The following is a 27,820-nucleotide window of genomic DNA, read 5'->3' on the forward strand; positions in this document are numbered from 1 at the left end:
TACTTTTCATGAGTTAAGTCAGTTCTCAAGTATTTTTTTCTTCTTACTCATTCCTAATTGCTATCGAGAAGGTGTTGGTGAGCTGCCTTCTTGGAAACAACTGAGTAATTTGCTAGGTCACTTCTGAGGGCAGCTAAAAGTTAACCAGATTACTTTGGGTTCTACCCCAAGTTGTCATCCTTCTCTGTGCCATAGCTAGACAATGCTGGACACTCTATCAACTATTATAATTCATTGCTCATTTACAGAGTAAGGGAAGAATCTGGGGTCAGTCTCTACTTAACATAGGTTGATTCACAAAGCCCAAAAGCACAGACTTCCTTTCCCTTCTCCCCACACCGGTGGAAACCAGTTCTTATATATACTTGAGAATAATGCCCTAACCTTTCCCCCAGTTAGTAACAGCTGCTCTCACTTACAACTAGAGCATGCACTTCATTATGACAGGATTGCAACATTAACATCAACAACTTCAGACTCTGGCCGGTTCTTCGCTGCTGGGAGCAGGCCAGAATGGAAGTGGGCAACCCCCAAAAAAAGTAGCACTGACGCTTTGTGGGCTGGTCTGCCGCCTCCATTCCTGGCCCAGGCGATTTTTGTGAAGTTGGGAGGAGGGCAGGCTAGTGAACTCGCCTACAGTCACTATCAGGCCAGTTGAGACACTTAAAGAGCTCATTAAGAGCTTGCCTTTGAATCTTATCCAAATTTTCACTGGGCTGGGCCGCGTTCAGGAGCTGTCCAATGTAGATCAGCTGAAGAGTGGCGAGAACAGGGTCGGCTGCATTTTGAACGGAGGAGATCAACTGATAAGTGACAATGAAGAGGCTCGGTGGAGCAGACCCATCACAGAAAAATTCAAAAATATTTCAACAGATTCTCAGGTTCCTACCCTGTCCTGGGTTCCAGGCCTCTATCTGTCTTTTGATACATGAAAAGTTTGCACTTTCCATTTTTCAAATTTAAAAGTTATCAAACAGCAGTCACAACAATGGTTGCCTAAGCGAGTCAGAACATGCTCTGCTTTTCCAGTGACTCACTTCTTTTCTTGCCTCCCTCCAGCCACTAATTAGCCGGCAAATCCGTTCCCGGCCCAAATGACAGCTCTCCTCCGCCAAAACGCTGATAAGTTTCTACATCTTGTCAGGGATGGGTTTGAGCAGTGGAAATGAACCTGCTTCTTGATTCCTGCCTCCACCACAAATATCCGGAGCCTGGGCTTTCCTGAACTGCCTCCATCTGAATCCTCCTTCTTCCCTGGGGGGATGATCACCCACTTCTCTTTTTCTGTGTCTCACTATTTCTCCCAAGTTGTAATGTGATTGCCTCCTGTAATGTTTGCTGTAGAAACCCATCCTCCCACAATACAGTGTAAAACGACTCAAATTGTTTCTTGAGTTCAGTAACTCGAAGCTCAGGTGAGTTTACCTGGAGACATTTCTTACAACTCTGACTGCCTGGACCCTCAAAGTTTCTTGAAACTCCCATATCATGCAAGTTCCGTATACTATTGGATTTCACTATCCTGTAATAATAAATGGGTTAAAGGTCATTTCAAAACCAGTTCTGAATTCCAATTCAGGCCAAACTCCTAATACTTACTCTGTTACCTTTTTACTCTGAGGCCCTCTTGCCTCTTCCTTGTCCAATACACTTAGATACAATATAATAATATAATAATACAATATAATACAGTATACAATACCTCGATGCAATACACTTCAACTTAACTTTAAAAATGAGTTGGAAATATGTTTGAAAGGAAAAGGGTGGAGAAGACTAATTGGCTAACTCTTTCAAAAGCTGGCACAGGCATGATGGGCCAAATGGCCTCCTTCTGCATTGTATGAACCTACAAATCAATCTTCTTAAAACAACATGTTTAGTACACACAACCAAACCCCCACTTCCAAGTTGCCAATCACACCCAGCCATTAGTAATACTTCCATGTCTCATTAATGGTTAGCTTGTTAGTCAAGCTAGCCCAGACAATTGGTAACTACAACAAAAACAAAAATAGCTGGAAAAACTCAGCAAGTCTGACAGCATCTGCGGAGAGGAATACAGTTAACGTTTCGAGTCCGTATGACTCTTCATCAGAACTAAGGAGAAATGAGATGAAATATAAGCTGGTTGAGAGGGGTGGGAGAGGTAGAGCTGGATAGAGGACCAGTGATAGGTGGAGGCAAAGAAGAGATTGCCAAAGATGTCATAGACAAAAGGACAAAGGGGTGTTGACGGTTGTGATATTAGTTATGGAATGTGCTAATGGTGACATTATGGGTAGAAAGCAGGACAAGCAAGTGACAGATAGCCCTAGTGGGGGTGGGGTAGGGGGGAAGGGATCGAAATGGGCTAAAAGGTGGAGATAAAAGAATGAATGGAAATACATTTTAAAATAATAGAAATAGGTGAGAAAAGAAAAACATATATATAAAGAAAATATACATATATATATATATATAGAAAAAAATATAAGTTATTGGAAGAAGGGGGATCGGAGAGGGGGTGGGGATGGAAGAGAGAGTTCATGATCTGAAGTTGTTGAACTCAATGTTAAGTCTGGAAGGCTGCAAAATGCCTAATCGGAACATGATCTTTTCATTGAGAACTGTCGGCGTGACATCAGTCGTCTCAATTTCTCTGCTCCTCTCACCCCCTCTACCCTGTCTCCTTCTGAACTTGCCGCACTCCGTTCTCTCAGGTCCAACCCTGACTTTGTCATCAAACCTGTTGACAAGGGTGGTGCTGTTGTTGTCTGGCGCACTGACCTCTACCTCGCAGAGGCTGAGCGTCAACTCGCAGACACTTCCACCTACCTCCCCAGGACCATGACCCCACCACTGAACATCAAGCCATTGTTTCCAGGACTGTCACTGACCTTATCTCCTCTGGAGATCTTCCCTCCACAGCTTCCAACCTCATGGTCTCCCAACCTCGGACAGCCCACTTCTACCTCCTGCCCAAAATCCACAAACAGGACTGTCCTGGCAGACCGATCGTGTCAGCCTATTCCTGGCCCACGGAACTCATTTCTTGCTATCTTGACACCATTCTCTCTCCCCTTGTCCAGTCTCTTCCCAACTACATCTGCGATTCCTCTGACGCCCTACATCATATCAACAATTTCCAGTTCCCTGGCCCCAACCGCCTCCTCTTCACCATGGACGTCCAATCCCTCTACACCTCCATCCCCCACTGGGATGGTCTGACGGCTCTCCGCTTCTTCCTTGAACAGAGGCCTGAACAATCCCCATCCACGACCACTTTCCTCCATCTGGCTGAACTTGTTCTCTCACTGAACGATTTCTCCTTAAACTCCTCTCTCTTCCTCCAAATAAAAGGTGTGGCTATGGGTACCCGCATGGGCCCCAGTTATGCCTGTTTCTTTATGGGGTATGTGGAACATTCCTTGTTCCAGTCCTACTCAGGTCCCCTCCCACAACTCTTTCACCGGTACATCGATGACTGCTTTGGTGTCACTTCATGCTCTCGTCGGGACCTGGAAAAATTTATTAATTTTGCTTCCAATCTCCACCCCTCCATCATTTTCACATAGTCCATCACTGACACTTCCCTTCCCTTCCTTGACCTCTCTGTCTCAATTTCTGGTGATAGACTGTCCACCAATATTCATTACAAGCCTACCGACTTCCACAGCTACCTCGACTACAGCTCCTCACATCCTGCTTCCTGTAAGGACTCCATTCCATTCTCTCAGTTCCTTCACCTCCGTCGCATCTGTTCCGATGATGCCAATTTTCAAAACAGTTCCTCTGGCATGCCTTCCTTCTTCCTTAACCAAGGTTTTCCATCCACGGTGGTTGACAGGGCCCTCAACCGTGTTTGGCCCATCTCCCGCGCATCCGCCCTCGCACCTTCCTCTCCCTCCTAGAACCATGACAGGGTCCCCTTTGTCCTCACTTATCACCCCACCAGCCTCCGCATTCAGAGGATCATCCTCCGCCATTTCCGCCAACTCAGGCATGATGCCACCACCAAACACATCTTCCCTTCACCCACCCTGTCAGCATTCCATAGGGACCGTTCCCTCTGGGACACCCTGGTCCACTCCTCCATCACCCCCTACTCCTCAACCCCCTCCCACAGCACCTTCCCATGCAACCGCAGAAGGTGCGACACCTGCCCCTTTACTTCCCCCCTCCTCACCGTCCAAGGGCCCAAACACTCCTTTCAAGTGAAGCTGCACTTCACTTGTACTTCCCTCAATTTGGTCTACTGCATTCGCTGCTCCCAATGCAGTCTCCTCTACATTGGAGAGACCAAACGCAGACTGAGTGACCACTTTGCGGAACACCTTCGGTCTGTCCGTAAACATGACCCAGACCTCCCTGTCGCTTGCCATTTCAACACTCCACCCTGCTCTCATGCCCACATGTCCATCCTTGGCCTGCTGCAATGTTCCAGTGAAGCTCAAATGGCAAACTGGAGGAACAGCGCCTCATCTTCTGATTAGGCACTTTGCAGCCTTCCGGACTTAACATTGTGTTCAACAACTTCAGATCATGAACTCTCTCTTCCATCCCCACCCCCTTTCCGATCCCCCTTTTCCCAATAACTTATATTTTTTTCAATATATATATATTTTCTTTATATATATATTTTTCTTTTCCCACCTATTTCTATTATTTTTAAAATATATTTCCATTCACTCTTTTATCTCCACCTTTTAGCCCATTTCGATCCCTTCCCCCTACCCCACCCCCACTTGGGATATCTGTCACTTGCTCGTCCTGCTTTCTACCCTTAATGTCACCATTAGCACATTCCTTAGCTAATATCACAACCGTCAACACCCCTTTGTCCTTTTGTCTATGACATCTTTGGCAATCTCTTCTTTGCCTTCACCTATCACTGACCCTCTATCCAGCTCTACCTGTCCCACCCCCCTCAACCAGCTTATATTTCACCTCATTTCTATTTCTCCTTAGTTCTGATGAAGAGTCATACGGACTCGAAATGTTAACTGTATTCCTCTCCACAGATGCTGTCAGACTTGCTGAGTTTTTCCAACTATTTTTGTTTTTGTTTCAGATTTCCAGCATCCGCAGTATTTTGCTTTTTATCTTAGTTGGTAACTACAACTGTTTTGCAAAATAATTATGCTTTGGTAGTTAGCCATTTACTCATTGAACCTTTGGATCTATACTGTATTCCATACCATCCACACAAATTTCTCTTAGTTCCTTCTCCCGAAGGTGGGTAGCATTTATGATTACTGTTCATTTAAGCTCATTTTACAAATTATAGCACAGAAGGTTTATTTTTTTTCTTAGTTCACACCTCCTGATAAGCTAAGGCCTTGTTTCATTGGCAGCTCTTTTCTCAGACAATTATCTGGAACACCACAAATTGTGATTCTGTTAGTTCGTGGGTTTGACAGTCTGTCCTTCAGGCATGTACTGATCCCATTTTCTGCACACATCAAAAATCAGCAATTCTTTATAAGTTACATTTCGTTTAGGATTGTAGCAACTCACTGTTACATCCAGTATCAGATTCTCTCCTCAAAGTTGAAATTATTATATTTGCTGGTTCTCTAATTTGTAGGGAAATGGATGGTAGCGTGTATTTGGCAGCTTAGTTGAAGGAACGTTGGATCAAGGCGTCCCTGGTGTCCCTGCCTCCCCGGAGGTTACAGGAGTCTGCCTCCACACCCTCAGTGTTCTCCTCACAGATCCCCACTGAGCCCTGGAAAGAGCCAGAGGCATAGAAGTTGAGGGCCACTGTCACCTTCAGAGCCACTGGCATGGGGTGTCCACCCACTCAGTTGGAGGTGATCTCAGGTCCAATCACCTGACAAATGGAGGTCACAGTCTCCCTGGAGAGGCGGAGCCTCCTTCGGCATTGCACCTTGGACATATTGAGGTAGCTGCATTGCCGCCTGTAAACCCTGGCAGCAGGATAGTGATGTTTTCTGTGGCCTCTTCTGCCTTGTACTGCCAGCTGGCCCTGCGCCCCCTGTGCCTGCGCCTCTCGTCCCATAGGTTGCTCCACTGGAAGCTGCATTGGGGCACCTGGTCTCCTCTCCCTTCTGCCCCTCTCTTCCTCAGAGGAGGTGCCACCAGCAGAGACCACAATCCCCATTACCAGGGTAAGGGAAGGCTGTCTGATAGCTGGAAGGGTCCACACGGTCTGAATTCTCCGGGGTCCTTGGAGACATCAAGGAGTCCTGAGATGAAGCCTGGAAATGCTAACTATGAAGCCCCGAACAGAGATGAAGCTGCCATATACCAATGAGTCACCAGCAGCAAACTATTCACCAAACTCCTCACTACTCACATTGGCAATGTGGCTGACCCTGTTTATCCTGGATGAGGTTTTTGAAATTGTCGGCTGGCCGCCTGCCCGTTTTGCCCATGCGACGAGCGCGAAATTGCACGGGCAACGAAAAATTGGCGTCAATTGACTTTCTAATGGCCTTAACTGGCCCCTTAATTAATGGTTGGCGCGGCTCTGGCACACGTGTGTGCCTGCCAAGTGAAATATCGGGCAAGTGCGCGATGACATCGGGACACTCACCTGACGCCATCGCGCACCATTTTACACTTGAGCGTGTCGGGCGCGCACCCGTACAGCGAGCGAAAAATTCTGCCCTACAATTTTCAGGAATCCAAGCATTGAACGCATGTAGGGAGATCTGGAACAAAAGCAAAATACTGCGGTTAATGAAAATCCGAAGTAAAAACTGCTGGAAAAGCTCAGCAGGTCTGGCAGCATCAGTGGAGAGGGGAAACAAAGCTAACATTTCGAGTCCAATTAGACTCATCTTTGGGACTGGGGGAGTCTGGATCTTATTATGGGTTTTACGCAATTTCACATTCAGCAGCCACAGCGTCTGCTTACAAATTTTGTCATGCAGACTTCTTAAGATGCTCCAACCATTTGCAGAATTGCAATCTTGGTGCCACATTGACTATTATTAAGTCAACATCTATAAATTCTCTTTCAAATCAAATATCAAGACATTTCCAAAATGAATACTGGATTGTTTAAGCTTTTAACTCCTTGCACTCGTGAAAAACATGGCACAAAAGCAAAATACTGTGGATGCTGGTAATCTGAAACAAAAACAGCAAGTGCTGGAAATACTCAGCAGCTCCGGCCGCAGCTGCGGGGAGAGGAACAGAGCTAACGTTTCAGGTCAATGACCTTCAATCAGAACTGAGAAAAATGAGAAATGCAATAGGTTTTAAGCACGTGAAAGGGGAGGGAGGGTGGCGAAAAGAACGAAAGGGAAGGCCTGTGACAGCAGAGGTTAAATAACAAAAGAGCTGGTGGCGCAGGGCCAAAGGGAGTAGTATTGGAACAAATAAAGGAACAATTGATGTGTCTGGAGGAGGTGTGAATGGCAGAATGTGGAGTATCTGCTTTCTGACAGCAAAAACAAAGGAAAAATTAGACTGAAACCAAAAACTGCAGAGGAAAAGGAAACAAAACGGGGGCAGAGATTACAGTCTGAAATTGTTAAATACAGTATTGAATTTGGAAGGCTGTAGATGGGCATTATCGAGGGCCCGCTCCTGATAGCTCTTTTTCCTCAACTAAGGAATCCCCCCCCACCACCCCAAGGCTAACAGGGCCTCAGACATGTCCGTCCTCTTTCCTGCACTTTTGCTCTCACCCCTTCCCCTCCCCCTCTGAACCATGATAGGATTCCCCTTGACCTCGCCTTCCACCCCACCAGCCTCAGGATTCAATGGATCATCCTCCACTATTTCCCCACATTCAGCATGATGCCATCGCCAAGCACATCTACCTCTCCCCTCCCCTTTTAGCATTCTGAAGGGACACATCCCGACATGATGCCCTGGACAAGCTTCTCAGTCACTCCCAATACCCCCTTCATCCTTTCCCATGGCATCTTCACTTGCACGTGCAGCGATGATTCACCTGCCTTTTTACTTGCTCTCTCCTCCCTTATCAAGGCCCCAAACACTCCTTCCAGGTGAAATAGCAATTTGTGTCTGGTTTTTTTCAATTTAATATACAGTATTCACAATGCAGCCTGCTCTACAATGGGGGGGACCAAACAAAGATTGAGTGACCGTTTTGCAGAACACCTCCATTCAGTCTGCAAGCATGACCTTGAGCTTCCAGTCGCCTGTCATATTAATTTTCCACATTGCTGTTATGCTCGCCTCTCTGTTCTCAGCCTCCTGCAGTGAAGCTCAAAGAACAGCATCTCATCCTTCGGCTGGACACTCTATAATGTTCTAGACTCATGTTGAATTCAACAATTTCTGACTATAATCTTTGCCTCCATTTTGTTTCCTTTCTCTGCAGGTTTTGGTTTTAGTCTTCTTGTTCCCATGTTTTTGCTTTCGGACCAACAGCTGTTCATCATTCTGCCATTCAGGACATGTCTTTTGTCTCTTTATTTGTTCCATTACCACTCCCTTTGGCCCTGCACCACCAGCTCTTTTGTTATTTAATCTCTCCTGTCTTCCACCCTATCATAGGTCTTCTCTTTTGTTCTTTTTCCACCTTCCGCCACACCCCCCACACCACTTTCATTTGCTTAAGACTATCACATTTCTAACTTTCCTCAGTTCTGACACAAAGTCATTGACCTGAAACGTTAACTCTGCCTCTCACTCCACAGACGCTACCTGGCCTGCTGAGGAAGTCCAGCATTTTCTAATTTCATTTGAAAAACATTGTCGGACCTTTACTCTTCTTCAGAGTTAGCAAAGCTCACCTCATTGCTGAGAGACTTTAACCTCCGCAGTTACATTTGTGATCAAACTCTGCAACCAAAACCTTGATTATGTTTCTTTGAGGTACAACAGGGAATAAACCTGTGTAAAATGTGGTGCTAGAGGGTTAAACCTGAGTGATGCTTATCTGTAGCCATTATTATGTTATACCCACTCTGGATATACTCACATGTTATAGTGATATTATACATACAATGCACAAACAATACACAATGCACATACACATACATACAATACTTGAGGCTCAAATTAGAGCATTTGAAATGAAAGGATTCCGACGGATATTACGTGTGTCATGGAGGGCCAAGGGGACAAACGAGTGGGTGCTCGAGAAAAGGTGGTGTTAAGAGGAACTTGTTTGAGGCAGTGATACTAAGGAAGCTCACATATTTTGGACACTTGATGTGCGCAGGAGGGGAGTGTTTTGAAAAAAAAAGAGGCAATGCAAGGCAAGGCACCTGGAAAATGTGCACAAGGGAGACCCAAGATGGCATGGATGGGTAATCTCAGAACATGGACTGGCCTCTCTATATGGGGCAAGCAGTGAGGGCAGTGGAGAATAGAAATCAGTGGAAAAAGATTGTACATAGTGCGGCCAACCCTTGGAGCAAGGACGGGTGAAAGACAAAACACCAAATTTATATAATAATGCATCTTTAAAATTGCACGCACATCATATCACTTTTTGTTTACGAATTTAGTTTGGTTCACTCCAGTGTACAAGGTCATTGTTAAAATATTGGCGAGCATTTAACACATTCTCACTGTAATGCTTGCAGACTCCTTACCTACGGCTGCAGTTCGAAGTTGCCTCATATGTTCCTCTATGACATGGGGATCCCGGGAGCTGTAGGGTCCCAATTCAGGGTAAAAGCTGGAGCCAATGTCCTCGGGAGGGTTGTGCCTGCCTTTAGGGTAACTCGCCGCCACTTTGGGGTCCCAGTGAGGCACTAGCAGGTGATCCCAGTGCACGAACCTCCCGTCGAAGCGGGGGTTGCCATACCAGCCGTAGTAAAAGATGTGGAGGTCGTAGTTTGTGGGAGGGTAACCTGCCAGGTGGGCGGCGTTCGCCTTGGTCACGGTGGGGGGAAGCATCAAGATGGCTTTGACCGAGATGGGCCGCCTGCTGTCCACTCGCTCCGCAAAGGGCAGCCGGTGAAGTCCAGGGCCAAGCTCTCCGAAGCCATCGGTCGGTTTCAGTGTCTTCAAACCCATCATAGTGCCGAAAATGAAGAGTGTGAAGAGAGATAAGGCGATGCAGGTTTTTCTGCGGAATCTGGCCATGATCTCTCAAATCACTCTTTTGTTGCTCTATTTTTTCTTTTTTTTTTCCAAAAAAAAAATATATTTAGAACAAAAAGAGAAAGACGCCCCGGTTTAAATCCACCAAGCTATGCTCCATATGCACTCCCATCGTTCTGGCGATACATAACATTCAGTCAAATAGCTTTCCACAAACCCACAGAAATCCAGGTCCTTGGGTCAGTGACAGTCTCAACATCCCCACAACCTCTCGTTTCTCCCCCCTCCTCTCCTGTTCTCTCCCCCCCGCCCTCCCTCTCCCCCCCCACCCAACCCCCCGCACCCCTTTCCCCTTCTTCAATATGTGGATGGAGCTATTTGTATAAAGGATGCTCTTAATGCAAGCTGTACCTTCCAGGGAGGCCGCCGATCAAATGCAATCTGCAAAGGGATCGTCAGTCACACACACACACCCCCCAAAAAAAAAGAATCTCCCCAACCCCGAGACTCAGCAAAGAAGATGTCCAGACCAGTCCTGCTCTTTTCTTTAAGTTGCAGACACCCCAGCCCCGGCATCTGATGGTCGGATTTAAGAAGGGGATTGTGCTGCACTGTGAAATGAATGCAGCTTCTCTATTTTGGCAGAAGCTGATTGCCTCTTGTCAGTTTGACTGGGAGGGGCGTCTGGGTGTCAGGAGCTCTTTGAAGCTGTGATTGTTGAGTCTGGGTGACTGACTGTTTCCAGATGAGGCTCCCCTCCCCTCCCCCCACCTTTCAGATGAAAGCACAGCAGTTCCCGGGGGCGGGAGAAGCAGGGAGAAGGTTAGGCGGAGAGGTGATTTGCCACCCTCCCTGAAATCCCACATCAATCCTTGTCACCAGTTTGAAAGGAATTTTTTTTTAAAAAAAGAGAATCACTTGTTTTTAAGTGGATTTAAAACAAAAGCCAGGAGGCAATCAAATAAGGCAGTATAAATCTTAATTTTTAATGCCAGGATGGATAAATATTTAACAGATGATTAAAATATTAAAACTTTTTGAGCTCTACTTTTGAACGATGAAAGGTGGAGCTTTTCCATTCAGAATCTTCGAAACGCAGAGAATGCTGACACTTTAATTATTCATATTTCTCACTTCCACATCATTTGCCCCAAGTTTGATGGCAATTTGAGCCCCAAGTTCTGTAATTCCCTCGCTAAACCTCTCCGCCTCTCCATCATGCGCTCAGCTCCTTGGAGATGCACTTTATAACCCAACTGTCTGATCAACCTTTGTCCTAATTTTCCCCCTTTTTTTGTGTGTTTACCTGCTTTGTCTGTGGAGCGCTTTGGGCTGCTTTACTACATGAAAACATTATACAAATGCAAGCCGTCATTGATTCCTTTTGAATGTTGAGTGTTGTGTGCAGGTTGGTACAATTGGGAGATTTCCCAGCACCCCTGTGAATGGTTCCCTGGCACTGGATTATATGTCCCTCCTTTTTTCCCATGGTTTTTGATGGAAACAATTCTGAGAGATGTAAAAGGAGCTGCTGATTCTCCTCATTGTTTCACCCTATTGCACAAAGTCAAAATCTACCCCAAAGAGTGAAGTAGTTCCCATGTCTATTTGCAGTTTGGGTTTCGCTAATCGAAATTAATGCTCAGTGGTCATATTAGCCAGGTGTACTTTGAAATATTATTCTAGGTTTACTCTATGTATAAGAACATAGAACAGTTCGTACAGGGAGATGAGAAGAAATTTTTTTCTCTCAGAAGATCGTGAATCTTTGGAACTCGTTTCCCCAGAGAACGATAGAGAGAGGGTCAATGATTATTTTTAAGGCCGGGGTAGATAGATTCTTGAATAAAAAGGGAGCCAACGGTTATTGGGGGAAGGCATAAGGTGCAGTTGAAGCCACAATCAGATCAGCCTTGTCCTTATCGAAAGATGGAGTAGGCTCAAGGGGCCGAATGGCCTACTCCAGCTCCTAATTCGTATGTTCGTGGGAGTAAGCTATTCAGCCCCTGAAGCCTGTTCCACCATTCAATTTGATCATGGCTGGTCCATGGCCAATTCTATTTAACATGTAAGAAAAACAGTAAAACTCAGCAGGTCTGGCAGCATCTGTGCAGGGAGAAACAGTGTTAATGATTTGAGTCCGTATGACTCTTCTTCAGAGCTAAAGAGAGGTAGAAATGTGATGGATTTTGTACTGTTTAAGCAGGGATGAAGCAGGTGGAGCAAAATAGAAGGTCAGGGATAGGTGGGAGCTCAGGAGAAATTTGATAAAGATGTCATGGACACAGGACAAAGGGAATGTTAATGGTAGAGTTAAAGACTAAAGAAGGTGCTGATAGTGGCATAAAGGTAAGATAGCAGAATGTGTTAATAGCAGAACAAAGGTCAGTGCTCTGTGAAAGCAAAACATAGAAACAAGTGACAGACGGCCCTGGGTGGTAGGTGGGGTGGGAGGTTTGGGGAAAAAAAAAAAATAAATGGATTAAAAAAGGGGTAAAGATGGAGGAGAGAGTTCATGGTCTGAAGTTGTTGAACTCAATGTTAAGTCCGGAATGCTGTAAAGTGCCTAATTGGATGATGAGGTGCTGTTCCTCCAGTTTGCGTCGGGCTTCACTGGAACATTGGTGCAGGCCAAGGATGGACATGTGGGCATGAGAGCAAGATGGTGAGTTGAAATGGCAAATGACGGGAAGGTCTGGGTCATGTTTGAGGACAGACCGATGATGTTCCGTAAAGCGGTCAGTCAGTCTGGGGTTAGTCTCCCCAGTGTAGAGGAGACCACATTGGGAGCAGTGGATGCAGTAGACCAAATTGAAGGAGGTGCAAGTGAAGATCTGCTTCACCTGAAATGAATAGTTGGGCCCTTGGCTGTTGAGGAGAGAGGAGGTAGAGGGACAGGTGTTGCACCTTCTGCGATTGCATGGAAAGGTGATGTGGGAAGGGAATGAAGATTCGGGGGTGATGGAGAAGTGGACCAGGGTGACCCGGAGGGAATGGTCCCTATGGAATGCTAACAGTGGGTGTAAGGGAATGGTGGTGGTATCATGCTGGAGTTGGCGGAAATGGCGTAGCATAATCCTTTGTAGGCTGATGAGATGAAAAGAGAGGACAGGGAAAGGAGGTGAGGATAAAGGTGTGGGAGATGGATCAGAAACTGTTGAGGGACCTGTCAACCACAGTGGATGTTAACCCTTGGTTAAGGAAAAAAGAAGATATGTCAGAAACACTGTTTTGGAAAGTGGCATCATCGGAACAGATGCGACGGAGGCGGAGGAACTGGGAGAATGGGATGGAGTCCTTACAGGAAGCAGGGTGTGAGGAGCTGCAGTCGAGGGAGTCGGTGGCCTTGTAATGAATATTGGTGGACAGCCTATCACCAGAAATGGCGACAGAGAGATCAGGGAAAGGAAGGGAAAAGTCAGAGGTGGACCATGTGAGGGTGAAGGAGGGGTGGAAATTGGAAGCAAAGTCAATAATTTTTTTCCAGGTCCAGATGAGAGCATGATGCGACATCAATACAATCACTGATGTACTAGAAAAAGAGTTTTCGGAGGGAGCCGACGAATTTTCGGTAGAGATGGCAGAAGAGCAAGAACCTCGAGGGAAAGCAATTGTTTCCAGGTGGAGGATCCTTCGGGATGAGGACTTGCGTTTCCTTTAAGCACACATGAGGAAGGCAACAGGAAACCACCTCAAATGTTCTTTTCATAGCCATATTGCTCAGTTCTCATTGAAGTTGAGAATGGGAGGTTCTTAGGAGCAAAAATTGAAAAATTGAGTGGCATTTTTGAATTGAATCCTGGGTCCTGTCTCCATGCCCAAGCTGTGTCACTCTTGTGAAGCTGTTCTTAAATGTAAATGTCCTAATTAGGCAGGAGGTGAGCTTGGCACCCAATTAGTGGCATCAAGTGTCTCCAGGAAGTAAGGGCTGCTTGCCTTGCTGGATAGAGCAGGCAGCTGCATACAGGGCCAGCAGTGTTGATGGGGATAAAGGGGCCATGCAGGAAAAATGAAGGCCCAGTGTTCGCAAAGACACAGGTACCCCATTAAAAAGCAGTTTCAGCACTAAGACAAATAAACTTTACTTGTCCCCATGGCGAACCTGACAGCTGTTCACTAATATGCAACAGACAGTTCAGGTTCACTGGAATGAAATTTAAAAATCTCATTCTGCACCAGACAGGCACCTTAACAAGGAGCTTCAGAGATTGTTAATTGATGGCAAATGGGTTTCCTCCTCACTATCTTTAAAAATTACAAACTGGCCTGGAAACATCAGGATCCTGAGATGACTTCTGGGACCATGATTTTGAAATCCTGCCTGCAATTCCCAACCCCACGGTCCTTTAAAAATGCAGCCCATTCTCTCCCTCTAGAAATAAAGCCCAGTGCTTGCTTTGCTTTTTTTTATGGCCTTTCTAACCTGTGGTGCAACCTTTAGTGATTGCTGTGTTTGTACACCAAGATCCCTTTGTTCCTCTACCTCACTTAGCCTTTCAACTTCCAAGTAATAACTGGCCTCCCTATTCTTCCTACTGAAATGTACTACCTTACATTTATCTGTGTTGAACTTCATTTGCCAATTATTTTCGCATTCTGCACTTCCTGCTGTAATCTGTTGCAGTCCTTCTCAGGATCGACTATTCTGCTCTACCCCTCACCCTGCCTGGCAATTTGGTGCCATCTGCAAATTTAGAAATTGTATTGCCAATATTGATGCCCATTTTATTTTCCCAAGTTCTATCCTCAGCTCAAAATAAGCTTTTCTCTAATCTATTAACTTGGTTTGCATCATACTTATGTCCTTTTCAATTACCATCTTAATGCTTATTATGTTATGGTCACTATTGCCTGGCTGTTCTCCTACTTTCATTTAATTGAGGGATTAGGAGCTGATGCAGGTCAGCAAGGTCAGAGATGGTGAGTGGCTATTCGTAAGATCAAAAGATTATAAGAAGTAGGAGCAAAAGTAGGCCATTTGGCCCATTGAGTCCGCTCCACTATTCTGTAAGATCATGGCTGATTTGATTGTGACCTTAACTCCACTTTCTTGCCTGTATATTCAACCACTGGACTTTCCCAGCCGTGCCAAATCTGACTCAATGTTCACACGTGTACTGTCCTACAGGAGTTGGAGAATAAGTGATTAGTTGTGCAAACACCAGCTGATATTATTTTTCTCAGGCTAAGAGAACACAAGCTGATTGCACTGAGATTAGCCAACTTAATGCAAGTCAGAGGTTGAACCAAATGGCCGACCCAGTCATGCAGCACATTAAATTGGAAGCTGGTGTTTGGAACAGGAGGACTTATCTCCCTATGAGGCAGCCCAGACAGCAACAAAACTATTATTAATAGGAGCTTCTAGAGCATCCTTCTGTTGTCACAGCTATAATCCACAAGGAAGCCTCCAAAGGAACATTTAAAGTAATCTGTTCTAATTGTGCGATCCTTTGAAAGACCCAAGTGAGATTCAGTGATAGGCCTGAAACATATTTCAGGTATTAATGCAGCTCAGTATGGTTTATGATTTTCATCAAATAGATTTTAAAACCATTTTGTTATTCTCGGGAGGCAGGGCTTTGTGAAGGAGAAGGTTTTAGCTCATCATTTTTTTTATTGCTTTTATGATGATAATTTTAAGTTTTCAATTCTGAGATTTGACATTATTGAATTTTATAATGAGAAGCTTCCATGTGTTAGTGAACAGTATTATATTCTCGTCACATACAATTCAGTCTATCTGTTGTGTATTACTAGGGAAGAAGATGATGTATTTCTCAATTTCCATAGAACCGTCACAAAATGGAGTATTTTTGTTTCTTTTCTTCCTCTTCATTTTCTTCAGGGTTAAAACCAGGTGCACTTAAAGGAATAATCCAGTTTAAGAGCTACATTTTCATTAGGCCAGTGCACCCATTCTAAGAGATAAACCTTCCAATTTGAGAAAAATGGGTTTGATGTATTAATAGTTATTAATGGCAGTCTTGCAGCAATTCAGTTGATCTAACTAGGACACTTTCCTTTTAATTGCTGGCTTTATTCAGAAAGTGGTCGATCAAGGCTAGTGGGGCTTGAAACATGGTGAAAAATAGATATTAAGAACAGCTAAGAGATAGAATCTACTGACACGCCACTGGCCCAATGCCTGCAGAAATTCTCAGTGCCTTTAATTCTACATACAATAGTAGCTTTATTTGATTTGGAAAATATTTTTTATTTAATTAGTTTGTCCCTGTTCAAACTTCAAAGATATGGAAAGCATTGTCATGACCTATCTTGTGGCAATTCCATTGGTTCTTCTGAAGTCATGAGAGAGGTTTGAGGTTTGGTGGGGTGAAATGAAACTTCATGTTGTAATTTTTAAAAGGTCTTTATAGTTACCCATGGGTTAGACTGAATTGATGTAGAGAGGATATGGGAGAACCCAGAACGCGGGACTATAAATACTAGTTACTAATAAATCCAATAGGGAAATAAAAAGTAAGTTCTTTACTCAGAGAATGGTTAGAATGTGGAATGTGCTACAACAGTAAGTGGTTGAGGCAAATAGTTTAGATGCTTTCAAAAGGAAATTTGGTGAGTACTTTAGGGAAAAAAGAATAGAAAGATAATGCTGAGAGGCTGAGTAGTGGTGGATGGAATAGTTAAGAGACTCATGTAGAGTATAAACATCAGCAAAGACTAGTTGAGTCAACTGTTTCTCTGCTGTATATACTATGGCCGGGAATTTCCGGCCTTGTCATGGCGGGGCCTGCCATGGGAGATTCGGTGGCCTAGCCAAAAGTTCATTGACGTTTGGTGGGACTGGACGATCCCAGCAGCGGCGACTCCGGAAAATCCCACCCCATGTAATTCTATGTAAATTATGCTCTGGAGGCTGCTTCATTGCTATTGAGAGATCTAGTCAAATGTTGCACATTCGTTATTTTTACATGGAGGCATGGACAACATTCTGTACACTATTGTAATCTGCTTTATTGATTTTGCAACTACTCGTTTGCTACTACTGTAAGTTAAACGTGAAGCCGCCATCTGATAGAGCATTTATCATACTGCCCTTTGAAACCTAGGAGATCACAAACTGGCTTATGACTTATACAGCATCTAGCCTCCCAGATATTCCACCGACGTCAAGCCGGTGTTCTTCTCTGACCACTGCCTCCTACTGGCGGACTGCCACTTGGAGGAAGACCTGAGGGTGGGCAGGGGGGCATGGAAGCTAAATGTGCAACTGCTGACCCCAGAGAACATTGAGGAGCTCAAGAGGGATTACAAAGGTTGGAGAACCGTGAAACCCCTCTTTGAGTCCCTGACACACTGGTGGGAAGTGATCAAGGGAAGCATCAAGAGGTTTTTCATCCGCAAAGGCACCCAGAAAGCTAGAAAGGAACAGAGGGAAATGTCCCGACTCCAGGAAAAGATGCAGAATCTGCTCCGGCTGCAGTCGATGGGGGTCGATGTCAAGGAGGAGCTCCAAGAGGTGAAGGGCCAGCAAGCCTCGCACTTTGCCTCGGAGGCCTCCAAGATCATCTTCCGTTCCAGAGTCCGCTCCGTGGAGCAGGATGAGACGTGCTCACGTTTCTTCTTCCAAAAGGTACACAGAGAGCGCTCTGTGATCAGCAGCCTGAAGGAAGAAGACGGCTCAGTAAAGTCATCACGGTCCGACATTCTGAGGATCAGCAAATCCTTTTATGCCGGACTGTATGACGTGAAGCCCACGGACAGCACGGCCTCCCAGTCCTTCCTGTCCTCTATCACGGAGGTCTTAGACCACAGTACGCGGGAGAGCCTAGACAAACCGCTAACTCCTGACGAACTGACTAAGGCCCTCGAGTCCTTCAAGAAGAGTAAAACCCCCGGAAGCGACGGCCTGCCGGCGGAGTTGTATTCGGCTCTGTGGGACTTGATTGGCCCAGACCTGCTAGAAGTGTACGAGAGTATGCTCCTGGCCGGCAGCATGTCAGAATCCATGAGGAAAGGCATCATCACCCTCATCTACAAGCACAAGGGGGAAAGGGAGGAAATTAGAAATTGGCGACCCATTTCACTGTTGAATGTGGACTATAAGATTCTGTCCAAGGTCATCGCCAACCGGGTCAAATCCGCTCTGGAATTGGTGATTCACCCTGACCAGACCTGCTCTGTGCCAGGCAGGAAGATCTCTGACAGCCTGGCGCTGCTCAGGGATACGATTGCCTATGTACAGGACAGGGGTGTGGATACCTGCCTCATCAGCTTGGATCAGGAGAAGGCCTTTGACAGAATATCGCACACCTACATGGGGGATGTGCTCTCCAAAATGGGCTTTGGGGAGGGAATTCGAAATTGGATCCAACTGCTCTACACTAACATCAGTAGCGCAGTCTCAATCAATGGGTGGGAAACAGATAGCTTTCCGATTAAATCTGGAGTCAGGCAGGGCTGTCCTCTCTCGCCTGTCCTTTTCGTGTGCTGCATAGAACCCTTTGCCGAGTCCATCAGGAAGGATCCGGGCATAAGAGGAGTGACGATCCCAGGCAGTGGAGGCACTCAGGTAAAAGCCTCCCTGTACATGGACGACGTCGCCGTCTTCTGCTCGGATCCGCTGTCGGTGCGCAGACTGATGCACATCTGCGACCAGTTCGAACTGGCCTCGGGAGCCAAGGTAAATCGTGGGAAGAGCGAGGCCATGTTCTTTGGGAACTGGGCTGACCGATCCTTTGTCCCCTTCACTGTCAGGGCTGACGGCCTGAAGGTGCTGGGGATATGGTTCGGAGGGACCGGGGCATGCGTTAGAAACTGGAAGGAGCGAGTGGCTATGGTGAAAAGGAAACTGGGCATGTGGGAGCGACGCTCCCTCTCCATTGCGGGTAAGAACCTGGTCATCAGGTGTGAGGTACTCTCGCTGTTGCTGTACGTGGCGCAGGTCTGGCCCATTCCACACTCCTGCGCGATGGCGATCACTCGAGCCATCTTCCGCTTTATCTGGAGGTCGAAAATGGATCGTGTCTGCAGGGACGCGATGTACAAGCCTCTAGATAAAGGGGGAAAAAACGTGCCCAACATCGCCCTCATACTGATGGCCACCTTTGTGTGTGGCTGCATCAAGCGGTGCGTAGACCCTCAGTACGCAAACACCAAGTGTCACTACGTGCTGAGGTTCTACCTGTCCCCGGTGTTGCGAAGGATGGGTCTGGCCACGCTGCCGCGGAACGCTCCAAGTAGTTGGACCGTGCCGTACCACCTGTCCCTGGTGGAAAAATTTATGCAGAAAAACACCTTTGACCACAAGTCCATCAGGCAGTGGTCAGCACGTAACGTCCTAGAGGCCCTGAGGGAAAAGGAGAGGGTGGACCCTGTGGGATGGTTCCCCGAGCAGACTGTCAAAGTCATTTGGCAGAATGCCTCATCGCCAGAACTTTCCAACAAGCACCAAGACGTAGCTTGGCTGGTGGTGAGAAAGGCCCTCCCCGTCAGATCCTTCCTACACGCCAGGAGTCTCACCCCCTCTGCACGTTGCCCTCGAGGTGGCTGTGGTGGGGAAGAGACCGTTGTTCACCTCCTTGTGGATTGTGCCTTTGCAAAGAAAGTCTGGAGAGAGATGCAGTGGTTGCTGTCGAGGTTCATCCCGAGCAGTTCTGTGACACAGGACTCTGTGCTCTACGGGCTGTTCCCAGGGACACACACCGAGACAAACATCGACTGCAGCTGGAGGATCATCAACTCGGTGAAAGAGGCGCTTTGGTCTGCCCGAAACTTGTTGGTCTTCCAGCACAAAGAGTTGTCCCCGACCGATTGTTGTGGACTGGCACAATCCAAAGTCCAGGACTACGTGCTGAGGGACGCACTAAAGCTTGGGGCAGCTGCCGCAAAGGCGCAATGGGGAAGGGTCGCTGTCTAAAACCTTTCTACCACAGCGCACCGAGAGACTGGGAACTGTTTAGAGCCCCTCGGGCTGTACAGATCAAAATGAAAGGCTGTAAATGATTGTAATATTGTTTGTACTGATGCACCTGGTGATACATTTTGTAAAAGTTTAACCTGGATTGTACCCTTGTAATGTTGTTTTTGAAATGGTTTTGAATGTGATTGAAGATTTTTTATGAATAAAGTATATTTTTACAAAAAAAAAAAATCTAGCCTCCCAGATATTGTGCATGTAAGGTACATACTCTGACTTACAGAGACCAAAGGATCACTTACAAGAATAAAAACAGAAAATGCTGGAAATGTTCAGCAGATCAGGTAGTATCTATGGAGTGAGAAAGAGAGTTAACGTTTCGGATCATAGCCTCTCTCAACTGGAAAACGTTAGCTAAGTAGCTGGTTTTAAGCAAGCATACAAATAGGGAAGGGGGTGGAGAGAAAAGCTCTCTGATAGGCTGGAAGGCAGGAGAGATTAAATGGTGAAAGGATTGATGGTGCAAGTCAAAAAGAAGTGGGACAAGTGAAAAAACAAAAGATTTGTCTAGAGGAGATGTAAGTAGGAACAGCAGAAACGTCGCCAGCAGTTACCGTCTGAAAAAACGGGGGAAAAGATTTTCCAAGTATTTTCAATATTTTCTGTTTTATTTCAGATTTCCAGCATCTGCAGAATTTTTGCTTTTGTATTAGTGTTTTATTCACTCCCACTCCTCTTCCAGGTATGTCCACTTTGAAGAGATTCTTCTGTTCACTCTGATGGGATTTTCATTTGTTTTTTTTATCTTGTTCCTCTTCGTTGCTTTGTTTCCTTTCTTGCATTTTACCGTGTACCCACTGAAGCTGGTTTCTCAAGCCACGTCTCTTCAATCTGAAACTGTCCCGAACTTTGACTGGACTTCCACATGGAGTCCAACTGAAACCCCATCCTTCATGTTTCAGGCCCGCCTGCAGTTACAGATATCTCTAGTGTTCCTTAAACCACTGTTCTCGCAGTTCCTGAAATCCAAACTCAATGCCATGAGCTGCCACATGCCCATTCTCAGCCTCTCTCTGCAGCAGCACCAACTAGTTCTACCTCAAAGTTGTCCTGGTCCGCAGTTTCATTTCATCTGGCACTTTAATACTTTTTTTCAGATGTCGAGGAGCGCAAGCTCAACAACATTTGACACCAACGAGCTTCCGGATCCTTTTTTCCCTTCGTTTTTCACTGAACCAATCCCTTCTTCCAATTTCACCTCTTGCCATGTTTTCACCATGCCCTCTGACCTGCCCCACCTCCAACCCTGAACAATTAATCCACAGCAAAGGGCTCAGTTTCAATGCTTTAAAACCCCACCTCAATGAATTTCGAGCTTGGCATGAAACTGGGCTCTTCTTTCATCACTTTCACCTCCACTCCTTTGGCCAGGAGCCTTCTCTCTGCACAGCAAAGTCTCGTTCGACCTGAACCTTTCCCTCTGGCCTCTTATCCTCTCTCAATCTTTTCATTGAGAACTGGTGGCATGACATTGGCTGTCTCAATTTTTATGCTCACCTCACTCTCTCTAACCTATCTTCCACTGCATGTGTAGCATTTCATCCTCTCATGTCCAATCTTTACATTGCAATTAAACCTGCGGACGAGGCTGGTTCTGTTGTTGTTTGGTGAACTGTCATATACCTTGCAGAGGCTGAATGCCAACTCCCAGACACTTCCTCCTACCTCCCCACAGCATGAGCCCACCAGCAAAAATCAAGTCAACATTTCCCAGACTGTCACTGGCCGCATCTTCTCTGATGGTTTTCCCTGACGGCCTCAAACCTCATAGTCTTCCAACCCTGAACAGCCGGCTTCTACCTCCTTCCCAACATCCACAAATAGGGCTGCCATGTTACACCCATCTTTTCAGCCTGTTTGTGCCCCATGGAACTAATTTCTTCCCAGCACAACTCTTTTTTTTTCTCCTCTTATCCAGGCTCTTTGCACCTACATCTGTGACTCATCTGATGCCCTCTGTCACTTTGACAGTTTCCAGTTTCCTGGCCCATACCATTTCCTCTTCACAATGGAAATTTCTCTACAGCTTCAGCCCCACCAGGACGTCCTGAGGACTCTCTGCTTCTTCCTTGAACAGGAGCCCAACTAGTCCCCGGGTAACACCATCCTTCTCTGTCTGCCTGAATTTCTTCTCACATTGAACAACATTGTCTTCAACTCCACTCACTTCCTCCAAATAAAGTTGCTGCTATGGGTACCCACCTGGATTGCAGCTATACCTGCCTTTTTGTGGGGTTTGTGGTATATTCATTGTTCCAGCCCTACTCAGGTCCCCTCCCTCACCTCTGTTTCCAGTACATCGGTGTCACTTTCTGCTCTTGTCCAAAATTGGAAAATTTTATTAACTTTGCTTCCAGTTTCCACCCTTCCTGTGCCTTCATATGACCCATCTCTGACTATTCCCTTCCCTTCCTCGATTTTTTTATCTCCATCTCTGGGGATAGGCTATCAGAAAATATTTGCTAGATCCACCTTCTCAAAGGTATTTAGGGATGGGCACTAAATGGTGCCATTGTCAGTGATGTTCACATCACATGAAAGGAAAAAAAGCCCACTGACTCCCATAGTTATCTTGACAACACTTCATTACACCCCTCTTCTTGTAAGGACTCGATTGCATTCTCCCAGTTTCTCCATCTTGGTTATCTCTTTCTATTAAACAATACAATCTTCCATACAGTGAGTCTGATATGCCTTCCTCTTTCCTCTAACAAAGACTCCCCTCACTGTGGTTGACAGGGCCCTTGACTGTGTCTATTCCATTTCCTACATTTCTGCTCTCACCCCTTCCCCTTCCTCCCAGGACAGTGATATGGGTTCCCCTTGTCCTCACCTTCTACCCTGCCAGTCTCTGTATTCAATGGATCATCCTCCTTCATTTCTACCACCTCCAACATGAAGCCACCACTAAATATATCTACCTCGCCTTCCCCCTTTCAGCATTCTGAAGGGACAATTCCCTACACGATACCCTGGTCAACTCCTCGATCACTCCCAACAACCCCTCCCTTCCTGAAGACACCTTTCCATGCAAATGCAGGAGATGCAACAGCTGCCCTTTTACCTCCTCTCTCCGCCCCACCCAAAGCCCCATACATTCCTTCCAGACGAATAAGTGATTTACTTGTACTCCTTTCAATTGAATATATTGTATTCACTGCATGTGGTCTCTTTTAAATTGGGGAGACCAAATGTGGATTGGGTAACTGCTTTGTGGAAGACCTTTCAGTTCACAAGTGTGACCTGGAGCTTCCAGTCACCTGTTATTTTAATTCTTCCTCCCACTGCCACTCTGACCTCTCTGTCCTTTGCCTCCTGCACTTCTCCAATGAATATGAATGTAAGCTCGAAGATCAGGACTTCATCTTTCGATTAGACGCTTTACAGCGTCCCAGACTCAACACTGAGTTCAACAATTTCAACCATAATCATTGCATCCAATGTTTTTGTTCAACAGCTTTTGGTAATGTTTCTGTTTTCCCATTTACATGCTCTCTAGGCCCAGTTTTTCTCTCTTTACTTGCCCAATTACCTTGTCCCTTTGTCATATGCACCATCATTTCTTTGATCAATTAATCTCTCCAATCTACGACCCTATTGCAGACCTTCCCTCTTGCTCTTTCTACCCTTGATCTCTCCCTTTCCCTGCATACTTGCTGAAAACCTGTTGCATCTCTGCCATCATCAAGTTCTAATGAAATATCATTGACCTGAAGCATTAGCTCTGAGCTGGATTCCGGAATGATTGACTTTAAAAAAGGCTGCCCAGTAGTGATAACATGCAGTGGCCTTAACAAGCTGAGGGTCGGACTTCCACCCCTCAGTGGAAGGGAGTCCCGCCCTCGGGAACTGCCAACACTCTTGTAGTCCCAGTAGCACCAGAAGTGGGCGCTGCTGGGATTGTTAAGCAGTCCCATGATGAAGTGTTATTGGTGCTGGAGACAGGAAAGTTCTGGGCTTTTTGGGTGGAAAGGGATCAGACACCCTAGGGAGGGAGGTGAGGAGAGTAGGGGGAGGGCGGGTTTTGGAAGGCAGGTGGGGGGGCACAAAGGGGGAGTACGATCTTAGGGGAGGTGCCCTCGATGCGCACAGGACACCCCACCAAAGGATGTGCATCCCTTTCTTCCCGCCTTTACACCAGCTTGGGTGAAAAAAATCGGCCTTCTTACTTTTGCCCGCCTTCCACTGCCCAACTATTTTTTAGCAGCGTCGGCGGACTGAGGGTCTTAAGTGGGTAATAATACTCCAGGCGCCTGTTTCTCTCACCACAGTTACTGTCTGACCTGTTGAGTATTTCCATCATTTGCTGTTTTTCAGATTTTCCTCTGCCGCAGTGTTCTGCTTTTGTTTGTTTGTTAAGTTACAGCAATGATACTTGATACTGTGTATGAGAAAGATATGGAAGTAAAGCCCACCAGGTAACAGACAGCTTCTGTTTGTGCAGCTAATATGTAAATATCAGGATAATTTATGTAAAGCTTGTGTAGCAGAACTAATTTTCAATGTGTGTTTGTCCTTCATTATTTCTCTTAGCAGTTTTTCAGAAGAACCTCAAGCAAGAGTGACAGAGAGCTTAAAGGTCAATTTAAAAATCTCAGGTTAAGTCATAAATACTTGGACGTCAGTCAATTTTTAAATATATTAGCATTGAAGGAGGCATGTTGTATGTGTAATTTATTCTTGTTTGTTCTGCATATTTCACCCATGGGTCAGTTTGTTCCCTTTGAGGAATTCTCCGGTGCCAGTTCGACTTCAAGCTTCATGTGTCATGTTAATGGGAAATCTGCAGTATGCTGGTGGTGCAGTGATGTGACATCTCAGCATGATTGATATCACCTTGATTTTTGCACGGCTGCTATGTAACTGATCCTTCACAGTGCAACTGCAGTTGGTCTGAAGTGAAATTTCAAAATGTTGGCCCACCTGGGGAGGTTTCGGACTTATGCTTTCAAATGATGCGAGTCAATGAAGAGGTGACTGTTGCACCGGTTCAGCACCAGCGTTAAAAATTTAACGGGATGTGTGGAGTTCTGTACCTGCACAGAGATCCTCTTATCTGATCAGAAGGTGAGGTGGAGCTATAGTCTAATTCAGTGTTGATAAGGGGATTTGATAGAACTAAAGCTGGGTAGGTGGAGGCCCTGGGCAACCCAGCAATGGATTAACGAGCCTCCTCCATAGTTTCTGGCAGACGTGGGGAAGGCGGGCAGCGGGGAGGTGCCGAAGATAGTGCTTTCACCTACCTGACCCATGCAAAAAAGGTGTCCTCCCGCTGACCCTTCAATTTTAATATATTCAGGGCAGGAGGAAAGTCACTGATGGTCATTAAACTTAATGGGCAGAATCGTCCCAGATTTGCATTAAGTGCGGTAGCGGGAGGGTAAAACACCCGCCGGCCGCAATGGTGGCTTTTCACGCTGCATAGTCCCAAATCCGCCGCATTAATTATGCATTCCCGGGACACACGCCCCTTTCCATGGCAGGTAGGGCTTACATTCGCCCGCCACGCCATCACCTCGCTGCTTCAGCATGCTGGGCACCATATTTAAAGCCCAGCCGCGTGCACAGCTCTCAGTGCTTCCAGCCCATGACTGCTGCAAAGAAGACATGGCCCTGAAAGGCAAAAAGACTACAGCCCTCAAGTTCAATTGCGCGACCCTCGAGCGCCTTTTGAACGCAGTGAAGGCTCTCTGTGATGTCCTCTATCCCCACTTTGGCCGTATGACGGCCGGGAACCTCACTAATCTGGCTTGGGAGGCGGAGGCAGAGGTGGTCCGTGCCAATGCCCTTCAAAGGAGGACAGCCACCAAGTGCCGTAAGAGGGTGAATGGCCTTCTCCGTTCCGCCAGGGTAAGTTACTCTTCTCATCACTCTCAGCTCACACACTCACAAACCCATCACACATCCACAGGGGTCTCACTCACTGCCAGTTCAAGGGACATCACCATTCACTCTCTTACACACACCTTGTCCTCATCCCATCTATGAGATCACTCACCAACCGCACATGCCAGGCATACATATCATCTGGCCCGGCAGGCATCCAGCTTACACTCTCTCTGTCTCTATTCATGTAGGGCAAGCTGGCACACAACAACAGGGAGACGTTGCAGGCTGGTGGAGGAATGCGTGAAATCAAGGTCCTCAAGGACTTTAAAAACAGAGCCACCCAGCTGGCCGGTGAGGATCTGGACAGTTCTTGTGCTGACGGTGAGGTCAGGGGTGCTTTACCAAGTGAGGATCCAGCAGTGCAACATCCATCAGACAACCATGCCGTGAGTGATGTGTCCTCTTCCACAGGCCACTGCCATGCACTAATTATCTCTCCTTGCTTCTGCAGGCACATCTGCCAAACAGCCGACCGAGTCCATGATCTAGGGCCTCCAATCAAGCTCTGAAGAAACCTCTGAAGAGGAATCTTGAGGCACCCTCCTTGAAGTCCCATCACAAACCCACACCCTCCACCAGCACAGAGACGCACACTGGTGGGACCTAGCTTTACAGAAACCTTGGGATCACAACCTGAGCGCATCACACTGTCTGATCCACAGTAGGCGGTGGGAGGGACTTCCCTGGTGTCCAGCACTCTGGGGGCTGCTGGAGGCCAGAAATTTGCTGAGTCCGAGTCAGATGATGAGCCTCTGGACTTGGTTATGTCACAGTTGCTGGAGCTGCAAAGGCAAGCTCGGGAACATCAGGAAGGGATGACCACTGAACTCCTCCGATTGCAAGGCATGATGGAGGAGTCCGTCCGCTTGCAGGCTGAGGCGATAGCACTGGCATGTCAATGCATCGAGGTCAACACTGGTAGGATGGCGGCCGCCATGGAGACCTTGGTCCAGGATGTCGCTCCTGCACTGCTGCACGGGCTCAACTCCATCACTGATGCCATAGTTGGCCTCCAGCATTGTTTATGCAAGAGGGGTGCGGGCAGCTCGATCTCAACTCCAGCTACCCCCTCTGCTCAAGGAGTGAGAGAGGAGCCCTTGGGCACCCATAGGAAGGAGGATCAGCAGGTGCACACCTCCAGGGCCAACCATCCAGGTGACTCCGGGAGTGTCAGGCTATCCATATCCACTCTCCCTGTGACCCCAGCAGCTCCAGCTCCACAGGTCGAAGAGGGTACCACTGCCACACAACAGGACCCCAAAAGCAGGCTGGGGCCCTCCAGGTCTTGGCCCTCCAGAGGATGCCCGCCAGGGTCATCACAGATGGGGTGTAGTAGTCAGCAGGCTGCCTCCACCTCCGCTGTGGATGGCGGGGGAGCACCAAGACGTAGCGGCAGAGTTAGGAAAGTTAAGAAGGTGTAGTTGTACAGCCTGGGAACGGGTGCTAATCATTTATACATGCTGCTCACTATTGTCAATAAACCCCCAAGAATGTCTCCCTGCCAATGGCTCCTTGTTCTGATGAGCAGTATCCATGTCACTCAGATGTGAAACCTTTCTGCACAAGATAAAAAGCAGGCATCTCAGTCCAGGGCCTCTTCCCTGTGCTCTGTGCAGCCTTCAGACCAAAGTGATGGTCCAGCCTCACACTCCCTGGAAACATTACTGATGCCTGCACCTCGGTGGTGCTGGTCATCACTGCCAGAATGTTGTGGGCAGGCGCCACAGAGTTCCGTCATTCTCTCTGTGTGCTCTCAGTACCTTTAAGGCGGGGCTGGCCCCAATCTCTTCAGCATCTGCGACCAGTGATGCTGTGCTCCTGAAGGGCTCAGGTGCTGAAGGTGGACAAAGGATCAGATGCTTTTAAAGTTTCACGGCTGCGTCTCAATAATATGACCCTGATCACAGAGTGCAAGCAAGTTGCCCTCAGCCAGACAGGAGTCAAGACATTCTCAGAAGCTATGTGAAGATCTATGGAGTGTCCTCACTGCATGTTGTCATCATCCTT

The 27,820-nt window shown here is 46.8% G+C and overlaps 1 protein-coding gene across 1 annotated transcript in view; it reads right to left on the minus strand.

Annotated features, from left to right (window-relative positions):
• LOC144695879 (glycoprotein endo-alpha-1,2-mannosidase-like protein) overlaps window positions 1-10,135 on the minus strand; it is a 60,479-nt gene extending 50,344 nt beyond the window's left edge. The window contains exon 1 of the mRNA XM_078566950.1: window positions 9,528-10,135. Coding sequence (XP_078423076.1) covers window positions 9,528-10,023 — 496 coding nt within the window. The 5' untranslated portion in view covers window positions 10,024-10,135. The remainder of the gene's footprint in view (window positions 1-9,527) is intronic.
• Window positions 10,136-27,820: the final 17,685 nt, after the last annotated feature.

Source organism: Cetorhinus maximus, chromosome 21, assembly GCF_964194155.1.
Source record: "Cetorhinus maximus chromosome 21, sCetMax3.hap1.1, whole genome shotgun sequence".
In the NCBI taxonomy this organism is placed as follows: Eukaryota; Metazoa; Chordata; class Chondrichthyes; order Lamniformes; family Cetorhinidae; genus Cetorhinus; species Cetorhinus maximus.